The sequence below is a fragment of the Primulina tabacum genome, chromosome 10 (genome assembly GCF_025594145.1).
Source record: "Primulina tabacum isolate GXHZ01 chromosome 10, ASM2559414v2, whole genome shotgun sequence".
In the NCBI taxonomy this organism is placed as follows: Eukaryota; Viridiplantae; Streptophyta; class Magnoliopsida; order Lamiales; family Gesneriaceae; genus Primulina; species Primulina tabacum.
Genome location: NC_134559.1, coordinates 2,367,973 through 2,380,474, shown reverse-complemented (window position 1 = coordinate 2,380,474; position 12,502 = coordinate 2,367,973). Strand labels below are relative to the sequence as shown.

Genomic DNA, 12,502 nt, shown 5'->3' with positions numbered 1-12,502 from the left:
AACACAGTACAAAGCACGCCAATCAACTACACACAGCATAACATTAACACCCATCGTTCATGCAATGTCGAACCTAAATATATATTTAACAACGAAAAACAGTAACATGTATGCCGTATTCTCAAGGGCAAACTCATCCATACATCTCAGAAGATAACAGCTCGAGGTCAAGGCATCGGCATTTGTAAAACTAATCTCGAGTGTATGTATCTCATTCCAGATTATGTCTACACCACCCATGTCATGTTTTCAGCAGCATTAAAACTACAGTGGATTACAAGTACTTCACTATAGATGCAAGTAACTTTCTAGTCCACAGAGCCTTTTCGTCAAAAGATCACTCGTAATAAGACCTGACAAGCCAATTAGCTACCAGATGCACACTAGTTTCTAGCCATCCTTGGAATTAATTCATCCCAGTTCAAGTGTTTGCAGGGATGTCTGCTGGTGGCTTTCGGTTCAAGTACCGAATAACAGCATCTTCAACCCTGTCAAAGTTGCAAAAGATTACATTTCTCATCCAATCTCATAAATTACAAGTATAAATGAATACTTTGGCCTCGAAAATGATAAAGAGATCATATTGTCTTTTGTAATGAATAGTTATTCAGGTAGATACATGCTTACAAATAGTCACAGCAGTGGAAACTACACAAGTTTCTTAGGTCATTTGTCAGATGCAAGAAACACAAAGCAATGAATTATAGGCTTACAGCAGTAAACAAGAACACAAATATAATATTCACATACCAAGGTTGGCTGTAGAAATCTGATCCACGCTCTTTTTCTGCATTGCGGCTTGCTTCACCAATAACAAGCTTAAGATCCCTGTTTTGAGAATCAATAAGTGTATTAATAAACTCAATTGGAGACTGGCTAAATCCAAGAAAAAATGCTCGTCTTCGCCGGTGCTCATGGATCTTTCTTATAGCAGCACAGATTGCTTCATCACAGGCATCAATCTCTTTCGTTTTTTCGGTATTGGCTAATAAAGCATGCAATTCTCTCTGAATTGGGAAGGGTACATCAACTAGCACATCGTAACATGCAGTCCCAACAGGAGTATTTCCTGACAGTTTTATCCTGTGCTCTAAGTGTATGGGCTGTGGAGGAAAAAGGTGCTGAGTGATTCTTTGCGCAACTGTAGTGAACTTGACCCTGGTTTCGCCAAATACTTTCTGAAGGGGCGGATCACAATTGAAAGAAGATGGGTCACCTGGGCACTGCAATTTTCTAGCCTTAACATAGTGCCAGATAGCAGCCATTATTCTTGCACGGGTATCAACCTCAATACCTAAGACATCAACAAGTGCTGGTGCTAGCTTATACTTCTCAGGCACGTAATTTATCTCTAGCCGTATGCTCACAGTAAATTCTTGGTCCCCTTTCCTTTTGACCTCGAAGCCTTCGTGAGGAGCAGGTGATCTGGCACTGTCCCATATGATTAAATGATTGTCAGGATATAGTTTCTGGTCTAATGTAATAGTAACTCTTTTAAAAAATGAAGAGAACTTTGGATTCAAAGGGCTTGGTTGCATGAGGGCAGCTTGTTCGGGATCCATTCCCTCCTCCACAATCCTCCCTACTATTTTAAGGGTCCACGTAGGTGGCTCCGCATTTGGCTTCTTAGGAATCGTACGAATCTGATTGGCATAAGTGTTAAATACATAAATACGGAGCATTTTCTGAATGCAGGGAGGGGTCTTAAGAGCCTCTTGGATATCAATTTTCTTCCTTGTCAAAGCAGCATCCACACGAGACTCAAACTCCAAGAGTTGCGTGTAAAGAGCCGACTCAGGTAAAATGGCCGCAACTCTTTCTTGTAACTGTTTCTCAGGGAGCTTCTGCTTTTTCTTGCGAGCAGCGGCTGCAACATCCATTGGCCTCATTGGAGAGGCCGAGTAAGTAGGGGGGGAGAAGGTTGGCCGCACGGGTGGTTTTTGGGAAAACCATTTGGCACCAGCACTTCCAGCTCCGGAAATAGAAGGCGATGGTGAGCCCATGTTTGAAACCCCTCCAGCATGAGCCTGGTTAAATGCAAGGCCCTGAGCAGCTTGCAACTGGGCTTGGAATTGCGCGTGAGCTGCTTGAGCCTGAGCCTTCGACTGAGCCTGAGCAATGGCTTGGATCTGAGTTGCAGAAAGCTGGGACAGCTGAAACTGACCCGGAAAGCCTGGACCTACTTGCTGCTGACCAGATGGATTCACCGGAAATGAATTCATAAAGGGAGGTGAAGCTCCAACAGTCTTTGGAGGGTTACCGCTATTTGCTGACATAGCTGGCTGTATCTAAAAAATCAAACCAAGGAAACCACTTCTTTTAACTGACATCACCAGAAGTTTAAAACTAAAGATTTAAGAGAAAAAAAGAAAGAAAAAGAAACCAACTTCATCCATATGAAAACATTATGGGTGATAAATGAAAGGATAAACTTGCAGGACATGATCAAGCTGAAGCTCAATCGCCTACTATTATGGAATTTTTTCACCAGAAACATACAAAAAATCTCTATGAGTAATTGAAATTGTCAAGATTAATTTTAAAATTCGCATATAAACAAAACCCTAAACCCAAATATGGAGCAGAGTAAATTGCACGTAAAATAACGAGGAATCAAATGAGGAAAAGAGAGCGATACAAAAATTACAGAAGCCAAGAATACTTACGACCTAAAAATAGTCTACATTCGAATTGAAACAGCTACCTTCATCACGACAATTAGTGCAGAAACTACAGATAAAAAATCCAGAAATGAAACAGATTTGGAGCTGAAGCAGAAATTATACGATTAAAACAGCTTGGATCCAGATTTGAGAACAATCTTACAAAGTTAAATTGAGATGGGATGAGTTTTCACCACCGTAGCCCCGCGTTGCCGCTGGCTGCCTCCGCAACTCAGAATGCTCGAGTTCGCACTCACAGTGAGGTCAAATTGGAAAAGCACACCCGATATAAAGATTTTTTAATTAACTAATAATATTAAAAAAAAATCTACCAAAATATCAAAAAATTAAAACAAATTTTTTTATTTAATTAGCCTTTTAAAACAACTAATTTAATTATATTTTTAATGAATATTGAAAGATTTTTTTTTTGTAATTAGGACTTGGGATAGTGAGATAATGAGAAGAGAATATGGGAATATTTTTAGTGATCAATTTATTTTTTTGCTCCATAATTATTAAATATTTTGAAAAATTGTTAAAAGATAAATTTGGACATCTATTAAAATAACCAAATATAGTTTCTCTAAGATGTTTATCGATTATAATATAGTAAAGATCGTATATATATGAGGATATAACTGTATTTTTTATTTAGGCTTCACCAAATTAATTGAAAAATAGTTAGTATAGAGTGTAGATTTTTAATCAAATAGTAAGATGTGGTTATTATAATTTATCGTTTTCTTTTGGGGAATTTCACAGCCACGAGGAAAATATAATTAGCATATTGATTATACCGAAATATTGTGGTATACCGAGATTTTGATATATAATCGATATATACCGTTTTATATGTAAAAAATATTGCATTTTTTTAAATTTGCAACTTCATTTTTATTTATTACAAATATTATATATGTTTTAATTTAAATATATTGTTTTTATTTCGATATATACAGAAAATTTTCCAATTTCATATCGTTATCGTATCGAAAATTTCGGTATCGATACCATAACGCACCGAAAATTCACTATTTTTTCCCATGTGGCTACTCTAGTGCTCTTGTGCCAGACAAACGTATTTAAAATTATTTATCGTTTTTTTTATATATTTTCAGTCGATGACTTATAGTTTATTTGACATAAAAAGTCTCTCACATCTTAAAAAATTTTTATCTTTCGAATTTGGAATGAAACATAGAGTTCGAGCGATTACAAAAGAACTTTATATGAAGTATCGATTGTAAAATACAGATAACAACACATCATATTTAAAAAATAGATTATTGATTTCTAAAAAACGACATGACCCGATTAAAAATTAAATCTTTGGCCGTAACACCCAATATAAAATCGACATGAGCATAATTTTTGACGTATTGAACCTGCAGCAACTTGTCCAATTTCAAAGCATCGAGCAAATCTTCCACATCCTGAACATCCGATAACGCATCTCGTCCTCCATAGCTCAGCAAGAGAGGTATATCCCCAGAAATCTTCGACAAGTCGTAAACGGGTGGGTCGGGTGCACCGTAATGTTCTATATTCAGCTGAGCACTTCCGTAGTCATATTTGGACAGTTTTGCATCTCGCACAGCTGCATCAGTAAGTGGATTGTCCTTTGATCAATCACTTAAAACTAAACATGGGATAAGACAATATATACGCACGACTTACTTTGGGACAAGTGGATCAGGTTCTTTGTTGAAGTAGATTGGGGTTCATTCTTGAGGGCTCTATCTATGGTTGATTTATTCAGGCAGCAATTATTTCCTTTACATATAATTAGAAAATGACAAAAAGTAATCACTAAGATCAAATCCTTCTTTAAAAATAAAATAAATATTGTTTGTGCATATACCCGTGAGTGCTGTTAACAGGTCATAGCAATTTACTTCCGGATTGTCACATAGAGCTTTCATAAACATTTCTTCTTGTACCCTGCGGTTTAATTGGGAAGAAAAAGATAATCAAGCACATTCACAAGAATTTTCTTATTTTTGAAGTTATATATGGGATGCTGATATAAAATGAGACGAACCCTCTGGGATTGAACTCCGACAAGCCCAAGATTGATACCGCCTGCCGGCAGAAAATCATAAGGCAGATTGTATCTATCCCTTATATATATAAATCAAAAAATGATGTTTTGTGTGATGTTCTGATCGCTTACTTCGCCAACAAAGGCTTTGGCTGCTACAACACCGAGGACTGTGGTCATGTGACTTAAGTATGCAATCGGGCTTAACAGTGCTGCTGATTTTATCCTATCACTCAGCTTTCCCTCCGAAAATGCCGCCAATGCCACCAAACTCCCCTGTCCATCAATTATTTAGTCATATATTGTCATAGTTTAGACAAAACCAACAGTTGATAGATTACCAATGAATGGCCAACGTAGTGAATTTTCTGAGCAGTTTGGTTGAAAACCAAGTCCGCGAATGTCGATAAATCGTGAATCACCAACTCGTCCCATGTCCAATTCCAATATTCCTGTCTCAGTTTCAAAAAATGATTTTGCAATCCTTGAATATTTCGAAGGATAAGTGGCAATGAAACACAATTTGAATACCTGCTTGGCGGGATCAAGGGTGAGATGCCGACGACTATATCTGGTTCCTCTTGTATTTGAAATCCAGACATCGAATCCGTTATCAGCCAAAATCAGCGGCAGTGCCTCGTCGGGTGAATTCAGCAACCATGACATCCCATCCTGTAAATATTGTTTTCTACCACTTGAATTGTCTAATTTAAATATATGTGAAATTTTAAATCATTCTTGATATTTCATGGCAATAAGTGCATATTGCATTATTAGAATATTTTAATATGGCAAATTTTTGTTAACTTAAAAGTGTTCGTCGGATTAGTCTGTTCTGTCATATAAAATAGGTGGACTGAGTTGACAATTTCTCTAACACGTCAAAACGGTCGAACGATCTAACGGTAGTTTTCGGCAAGTCCAATCGCCCAATTACACAAACCCCGGGTTGGTATGCGGCACCCCTTCCCGCATAATTGTGAGTAGGCTGTGGGCCGTCCCATCCCGATGACCGTTTTCACACCTTTAGTTAGACTACGTACTTTCTATTATTTAAGTTGTTAACGTTGAAAGATTATGAATAACGAAGAGTTCAAAGGAAATAGTTAATTTGATGAAAAAGTAAGTCTCGACACATTATTATTCGGAGGAAGGCTGTAACAACTAAAATGAGTCCATACCACGATTACCCCATGTTGAAGAAGAACCGGTGGCCGGTCTAAACCGCCGCCTCTTCCACCAGCCCGGCCCTCGGGAATCCTTTGTACGCTTAGTATGTATCCATCATCAGTCATCACCTGAAAAAGGTCGTTTTTCAAATTCATTTCAAAATAAAAATATATATGCAAATCAATGGATCCCAGTCATCAGCACCTCAAATTCTTGACACTTGTAACCAAGTGAGTTTATTGCAGCGGCGCACAGAGCTTCCGGTGGCTGCCCAAAACCCAGTGGAAGACTTCGGCCGGAGAATGCCTGACGAGGGAGGTGTACTAATATCAGCAAGAAGAAACCGGAGCCAGCCAAATCGAGCAGGAAATTATGGCCGTTCGAAACCATTTGATTGCTTAACGATTTTTCTTGCGAGGAGCAATGTATGTCAGCTTGCTTCTGGGACTTACTCAAGGATTCATGAGATTTATACGTGTGGGTGTGTGCAATGTGTTGCTGGATTACATGACCCGAGAATTGCGATTTGTGTTCTTTTCAAGGCAAAATGAATCGAGATCCTAGTACTTGGGTAAATTTTTAGTATTGTTAATGAAGATGACAAAATTATCTTATCCACATGATTATAAATTTATCCCAAATTAATCTGCCTGGTAAACACCTGTAATCTGAGGAACCAGAGAAAGTGTACAAAAACATCATAGATCAATAATATGAATCTATTGTAACTCTGTTTTGTATACGCATGGACCGTGTGCAGAGCTTGAGTCTAATACTTAATAATCGGGATAATAATATTTGATCTCAAATATCAACCATCAAAATGATTTAGCCATTATGAACTTTCGCATTCTCATCTATTATAAACCAAAGATTTGAGTTCAAAGTTGTTTGCGAATTAACGAGGGGACCGCATGCTTTCACCTCTCTTTAGATACGAAAGTTAAACTAATGAATTAAATCCCAATTTACAGGACCTGTGGTCACGAGTGCAGTAAAGGGAAAGCACCCGAAAGCCAAGCCAGACTCTTTCAGTTTCTTCTCCACTCAATTTTATCACAGTCAAATTCCCAAATTTTACCCTTTTCGCCAAACAATGAAAGCCTTTGCTCTTTCTAGGTCCTCGGGACACCCGTTTCTCTCAAGAACAACCTTTCTCCGCTCAAGGTGCAGTCTTTGCTTCCCTCTTAACACATTTATGGGTTATGGTTTTTTGGGTTGTGAATATTTGGTAATTTAAAATAACGGAGCAGGGTTTTGTTTTGTTTTTTTGCTCAGTGTAGATTCTTGATACGATGTTACTTCAAGTTCCCCCTTTTTTTGGCTTTTCTGTGTTAGTAATCCTGTGGATGGGTTGATGCAAAGTTGTGGAAATGGTCTGGTTTTGCACCCCTTTTCCCCTTTCTTTTGTGATTGTTTATGTTTTGCACTATAGTGGCTGTCGATAGTAGAACTTGTTGCACACCTTCTGTTTGATATGAATATCGGCAAGATGAAGAAGAGAAACAAAGAACTTAACTTTTTGTGAAATGTTACTCTCTGGGCAACTTGGGTGTCCACGACCTTAATTAGAATTATATCTCCATGGATTCAAAAAAATCAGCTATAATTAAGTGGAATGGTCTCACCGACTTTAGCGTAGGCTTTGCAACAGTGTTATAAAGTCAAATAGTTCAATTGTACAGTTTGAGCATCCTATAGCACCTATCTTAGATTGGTGACATCCATTTAACCATCTTTATCATCTGCAGGACTCAAGTCCTGGTTCCTCAAAAGCTTTTCTTTTCTCGAGCAAAATACTGTAAGATCTTATTATCATTATTGGTATCCTCCATAAAGTTGCATGCAGATATTCACCTTTTCTTTGTAATATAACATTGTGGAATCTCTTTTGGTTGGAAGCTGAATCTGGGTTAGATGGATCATTTAGCGTAAGGGTTGTGCCTCAAACCTTGTTAGCAGCCGAAAAGGAAGAAGCAAAGGCTGTATTGAGCTTATTCTTGAAGAAACTAGGTTTAAGCAATGTGCTGGCAGCAAGAACCATAAACAAGTCGGATGGTTTTATTGATCACCTGCTGTCGCAGCTTCACTCTGTTCACAAGTCTCGCTACTTAGTGGGTTCGGTTTCTTATTTCTGGTTCTCTCTAAACACTCTTGAAACTTATTATTTTGTTTTGTTAAGGCTTTTTATATTCCTGCTTCAGGTCGGGAACTCACAACTCTTGAGATCAGGGACGCTCTTAACCCGTACCTTGAGACACTCCTTGAGGAGTATGGATCGATTTTGGTAGAGTTTGTTGAAAACTTTCCCAACCATCCATCTCCTGTAAAGAAAAATACTAAAGAAATTGTTCAGAAACAACCATTGGTAGAAACTTCTGCTACATCAGTTTCTACATCTATATCTACTCTCAACTCTAAGAAGTTAAAAGCCCTGGCTCGAGTTAGTGACGTTAGCCCAACAGGGAAGCTTCCTCCGCACATTGTCTATCTTTTAGAGCTTGGTATGGAACTTGAAGCAATCAGAGAAGTTACACGCAAATTCCCAGCATTCGCTTACTATAGTTTGGACGGGAAAATCAAGCCTGTCGTTGAATTTCTTCTCGATCTAGGCGTGCCAAAAGTAGACATCCCAGGCATCCTGAGTAAAAGACCTCAACTCTGTGGAATTAGCCTCACAGAAAATTTGATTCCCACCATGGAATATCTCGAGGAGCTTGGTGTCGATAAGAAGCAATGGGCAAAAGTAATATACCGCTTCCCTCCGCTTCTCACCTACAGCAGATCAAAACTTAAATCAACTGTGGATTTTCTTTATGAGAAGGGCCTCTCGGCTGAGAATGTAAGTAAGCTTATTACTCGCTGCCCGAATATTATAAGTTATAGTGTGGAGGAAAAGTTACGCCCCACGGCCGACTATTTCGAGTCTTTGGAGGTTAATGTCGCACTTCTTCTCCAACGATCTCCTCAAACATTTGGTCTCAGCATTGAGGCTAATTTGAAGCCCGTGACTCGATTTTTCTTGGACAGAGGATATAGTTTGGGGGATGTCACGACAATGATATCTCGATATGGGACGTTGTATACTTTTAGCTTGTCGGATAACATGACACCAAAGTGGGACTTTTTTGTGACCACGGTGTATCCAAAGTCCGAACTAATCAAATTTCCACAGTATTTCGGCTACAGTTTAGAAGATAGGATCAAACCTAGGTATGAGATTATGATGAAACACAGCATCAAGCTGCTTCTGAATCAAATGTTGTCTCTGTCGGAACAGGACTACCATATACTCTTGAAGAAAAAAATGCAGAAAATGGTTGGTGAGTAGGTTTTTTCTGCATGTCATGTCAGTTAGTTGTCTGATGGATACTACCTACATATGAAAAACTTTATTCATAGTATACGTGAGATGGTGAGTTTTTGTGTTATAACATGCTTGGTTGAAAATTTTATGGTTTATTAAGCTTCAATACTTTGTGAACTGAGTTCTATTATGCAAATGTTCGAGCTATGTTAGAAATTCATTGAAATATAATTTAGAACGAGAATCAAATATTATTTCAATTGGACGAAAAAAGTCTTTGATGCAAAAAAAAAGTGCTTCTCCTCGGTGAAGAAAAGATATATCCTTACCGAGATTGTTCCATGGTATGTCTCCCGTGGTACATACAATACAGAGAAGCTTCGCGCTTTCTTTATCGGTTCGGTTAAGCAATTAGATTATGCAAATGTTCGAGCTATGTTAGAAATTCAGATCACAATCTTTTCAAATAAAACTTGGTAAAGTAACTTCTTACCTTGGTGGACGATCATTCAGTATCTGGTACGTAACCATCGGTAATTAACTGGCAATGATTCGAATTCATGTTTACCATATATCTGCAATAAAGAAAGATATGTGTTAAAGTCTATAGCAAATTAGCAGTGAGTGCTATTCGTAAAGGTGAGTGATATAATCAATCTAGATCAAGTCTTTGAACTCGTATTGATTTCGTAAATTATCATATCGTTAAATTTACATATTTAATTTAAGCGTTTTTATAATTCTGAAAACACCTTTGACCATCCAACTTTATATATCATGTTTTTCATATATTTTATCTTTTCTCTTATAATTTCAAACTAAAAAAAAAATTAATAACTTTCATTTTAAATTATCATGTACGTCATGATCCATTAATATATAAATTTTGTAGTATATTTATTGAAATTAGTTTTCTTCACTAAAATTCTTGTGAGCTGATCTCTCGAGTCAATTTTATGAGACAAATATTTTATTTGAGTCACAAATAAAAAATATTATTTTTTACAGTAAACATTGACAAATTAGAGCCACAGTTAAAAGCCTAAAACAATCTCAAACTCAAATAGCTAAATAGATCCTGTTCAACAAATGTCAACACGGGAAAAAATAAACACGAAAGGACAAGTCCCTCGTAAACTCAATTATTCCGAAACACAACTCCTCTGTATCTGATCAAAATGGAGTGACGTGGAAAATCGATGTGGAAAACCCTCCTCCAAACAGGCTCAAGCAGACTTTTCCATGTCCGAACCAAGTCAATCACACGGTTGCTGTGACAGTGTAGTACATTAGTATTGCATCCAACATATAGTCGAACGTTAGAATAAACGGGGAAAAAGTATCTTTTCTTCATGATATGGCATACCTGTAACCCCATTCGTTGTCATGCCAAGAGACAACTTCATAACATATGTGGCAGCGTCAAATAACAAATAGAGGGGTGAAAAGATTAAAGATTTCAGAAAAAAAATATCCACCTAATTGGGGAAATAACCGAGGGAAAGGGTGAGTAAATAAAATATTCAATATTACGAGAGAAGAAACAAGACAACGACCGAGTTTCTAGGAAATTAAGACCTTGTAGGCTTAACTTCAAGCAACGTCGCTAAAAGCTAAAAAGAAATTTATAAATCATTAGCAAAACAAGCAACTAGAAGGAAGTAAATCCCGAGTCCTTGCCTACAATCACCAACAAAGTCAGTGGACACCACATCATCTTCTGTGTATCCCAGGATACCCTACAATTTGCCCTCAGACTCCTCCCCATAAATGCACCAACAGGGTCGTTGTCTTGTTTCCCTCCTTCAATCGTACTTTTCCCTCAACAAGAACAAATCTATTGGCAACAAAGGAACCAACAGTAAAAATGACCAACATTTACATGCATTTCCTAACTTCGGATAGACAAACACAGCATGCATTTTTACATGTACGTTGGGTAGCAAGCAGAGTAAGGCATCAATCACGATTATAAAGCCACAAAAGAGAGAGAATAAAAATCCCCCCCCCCCCCCCTCCCCCAAAAAAAAAAAGGACAATACCATGTAATCTGTGGTAATAAATGGATCATTAACAGCTACAAGCTCAACGTCATCACTCTGCAGTGCAACTCTAGCCACCAATCGTCCAATCCTACAAAAAAACACCAGATCACATCACATGCTGTTAAAAAAATCTTACAGGAAAAATGGACTAACGGAGTAACCTATATTTCCTTCTACAAATTTAACAAAAACAGAATTTTAACAGTACCATTGATTCCAATCTTTATTTTGGCCATGATGAATGCGAGATCTAGAGCACAAAAACGGGGGAAAAAGAGTTCGTAGGAGTAGAGAGTATGATAGTAAAACGACTTTTGAGATCGACAATGTAGAATGGAGGGCAAACGAGATCGTTATATAGAAGTGTGAGGCGTTACACTCGATGATGAAATTTGGTGGATCCATTCCACGTGCTGAAACGACAACCTCGGAGTGCATGGGGGGAACTGTCTCTACGTGAAAAATATTCAAAATGTTCTGATAAGTTTTGTGCATTTTGTGTTGTGATTCTGTAATTATTCAATTTTAGATTTGGTTTTGTAAGTTGAGTTATATTTTGGGTTTTGGGCTTATTTTGTTCGATTGATGACATTACATTAAAAAATATTAACATTACATCAAAAATAATGACGTGATTGATATCATTAAATAAAAAAATAATTTAAAAAAACTCAATTTACATGACAAAAAACTCAAAATTGAATACTTATAAAACTCAAATACAAAATAGACAAACTTTTCATGACAATTTTACATGTTTATTCATTATTCACTTTTCTTTTCTTTTTAAGATCAAATTCACTTTTTTTTTTTATTAATTGGGAGTTATATCATCTTAATTTCTTTAAACAAATCTTCCACCACATTGTATATACATAAAAAAATACTTTTCCTAGCAATTCATGAGATGATTCACATACATAGAATTTTAATCTAATAAATTATTTTTCAAAAATCTTAAAGTTATTATTTGGAATGAGCTTTGATCATTCAAATATAACGACATTTCTAATATCAGTATCTAAATTTGTCGTTAACACAAAGCCATAAACTCATGACTCAATTGCTGACGTATTAATTAATCTATGAAAACAAAATTTTGGATGTACATTTCAATTTCATGACATGGACAAACCAATTATATTTAGAAAGTATTTAGAGGAACTTCTACCGAGCACTTCAAATTTCGTAATTCAATATCTTTTCAAAGTTTTGAGATGAATTAATTTGATCATCCATAAATCATACTTTTAAGGAGTCATTTCTTTGTTGC

General features: G+C 36.9%; 3 protein-coding genes and 1 pseudogene across 7 annotated transcripts; 1 reads left to right on the top strand and 3 right to left on the bottom strand.

The window, feature by feature from the left end:
* Positions 1 to 7: 7 nt before the first annotated feature.
* Positions 8 to 2,952, bottom strand: LOC142505168 (SWI/SNF complex component SNF12 homolog). 3 transcript variants are annotated; one of them, XM_075618024.1, is made up of 4 exons: positions 2,827 to 2,937; positions 2,388 to 2,465; positions 751 to 2,288; positions 8 to 488 (listed from the first exon to the last, which is right to left on the bottom strand). In XM_075618024.1, exons 2-4 carry the CDS (start codon positions 2,394 to 2,396, stop codon positions 422 to 424), a joined length of 1,614 nt encoding a protein of 537 aa, XP_075474139.1. In that variant the 5' UTR covers positions 2,397 to 2,465; positions 2,827 to 2,937; the 3' UTR covers positions 8 to 421. The 3 variants fall into 3 exon arrangements, with proteins under 3 accessions (XP_075474139.1, XP_075474140.1, XP_075474141.1); XM_075618025.1 differs by lacking the exon at positions 2,388 to 2,465 and having other exon boundaries at positions 2,827 to 2,952; XM_075618026.1 differs by lacking the exons at positions 2,388 to 2,465; positions 2,827 to 2,937 and adding an exon at positions 2,667 to 2,816.
* Positions 2,953 to 3,869: 917 nt separating this feature from the next.
* LOC142505251 (triacylglycerol lipase 2) lies at positions 3,870 to 9,796 on the bottom strand. Of its 3 annotated transcripts, XM_075618150.1 has the most exons (10): positions 9,678 to 9,796; positions 6,082 to 6,183; positions 5,889 to 6,005; positions 5,239 to 5,379; positions 5,049 to 5,159; positions 4,840 to 4,983; positions 4,708 to 4,748; positions 4,528 to 4,607; positions 4,344 to 4,439; positions 3,870 to 4,263 (listed from the first exon to the last, which is right to left on the bottom strand). In XM_075618150.1, the coding sequence occupies exons 3-10, from the start codon at positions 6,000 to 6,002 to the stop codon at positions 3,950 to 3,952; spliced, it is 1,041 nt and encodes a 346-aa protein (XP_075474265.1). In that variant the 5' UTR covers positions 6,003 to 6,005; positions 6,082 to 6,183; positions 9,678 to 9,796; the 3' UTR covers positions 3,870 to 3,949. The 3 variants fall into 3 exon arrangements, with proteins under 3 accessions (XP_075474265.1, XP_075474264.1, XP_075474263.1); XM_075618149.1 differs by lacking the exon at positions 9,678 to 9,796 and having other exon boundaries at positions 4,344 to 4,406; positions 6,082 to 6,449; XM_075618148.1 differs by lacking the exon at positions 9,678 to 9,796 and having other exon boundaries at positions 6,082 to 6,445.
* LOC142505250 (transcription termination factor MTERF5, chloroplastic) lies at positions 6,764 to 9,404 on the top strand. The gene is made up of 4 exons (XM_075618147.1): positions 6,764 to 7,044; positions 7,629 to 7,678; positions 7,780 to 7,995; positions 8,082 to 9,404. The coding sequence occupies exons 1-4, from the start codon at positions 6,974 to 6,976 to the stop codon at positions 9,206 to 9,208; spliced, it is 1,464 nt and encodes a 487-aa protein (XP_075474262.1). The 5' UTR covers positions 6,764 to 6,973; the 3' UTR covers positions 9,209 to 9,404.
* Positions 9,797 to 10,213: 417 nt separating the features above from the next.
* Positions 10,214 to 11,106, bottom strand: LOC142506000 (glyceraldehyde-3-phosphate dehydrogenase, cytosolic-like; annotated as a pseudogene).
* Positions 11,107 to 12,502: the final 1,396 nt, after the last annotated feature.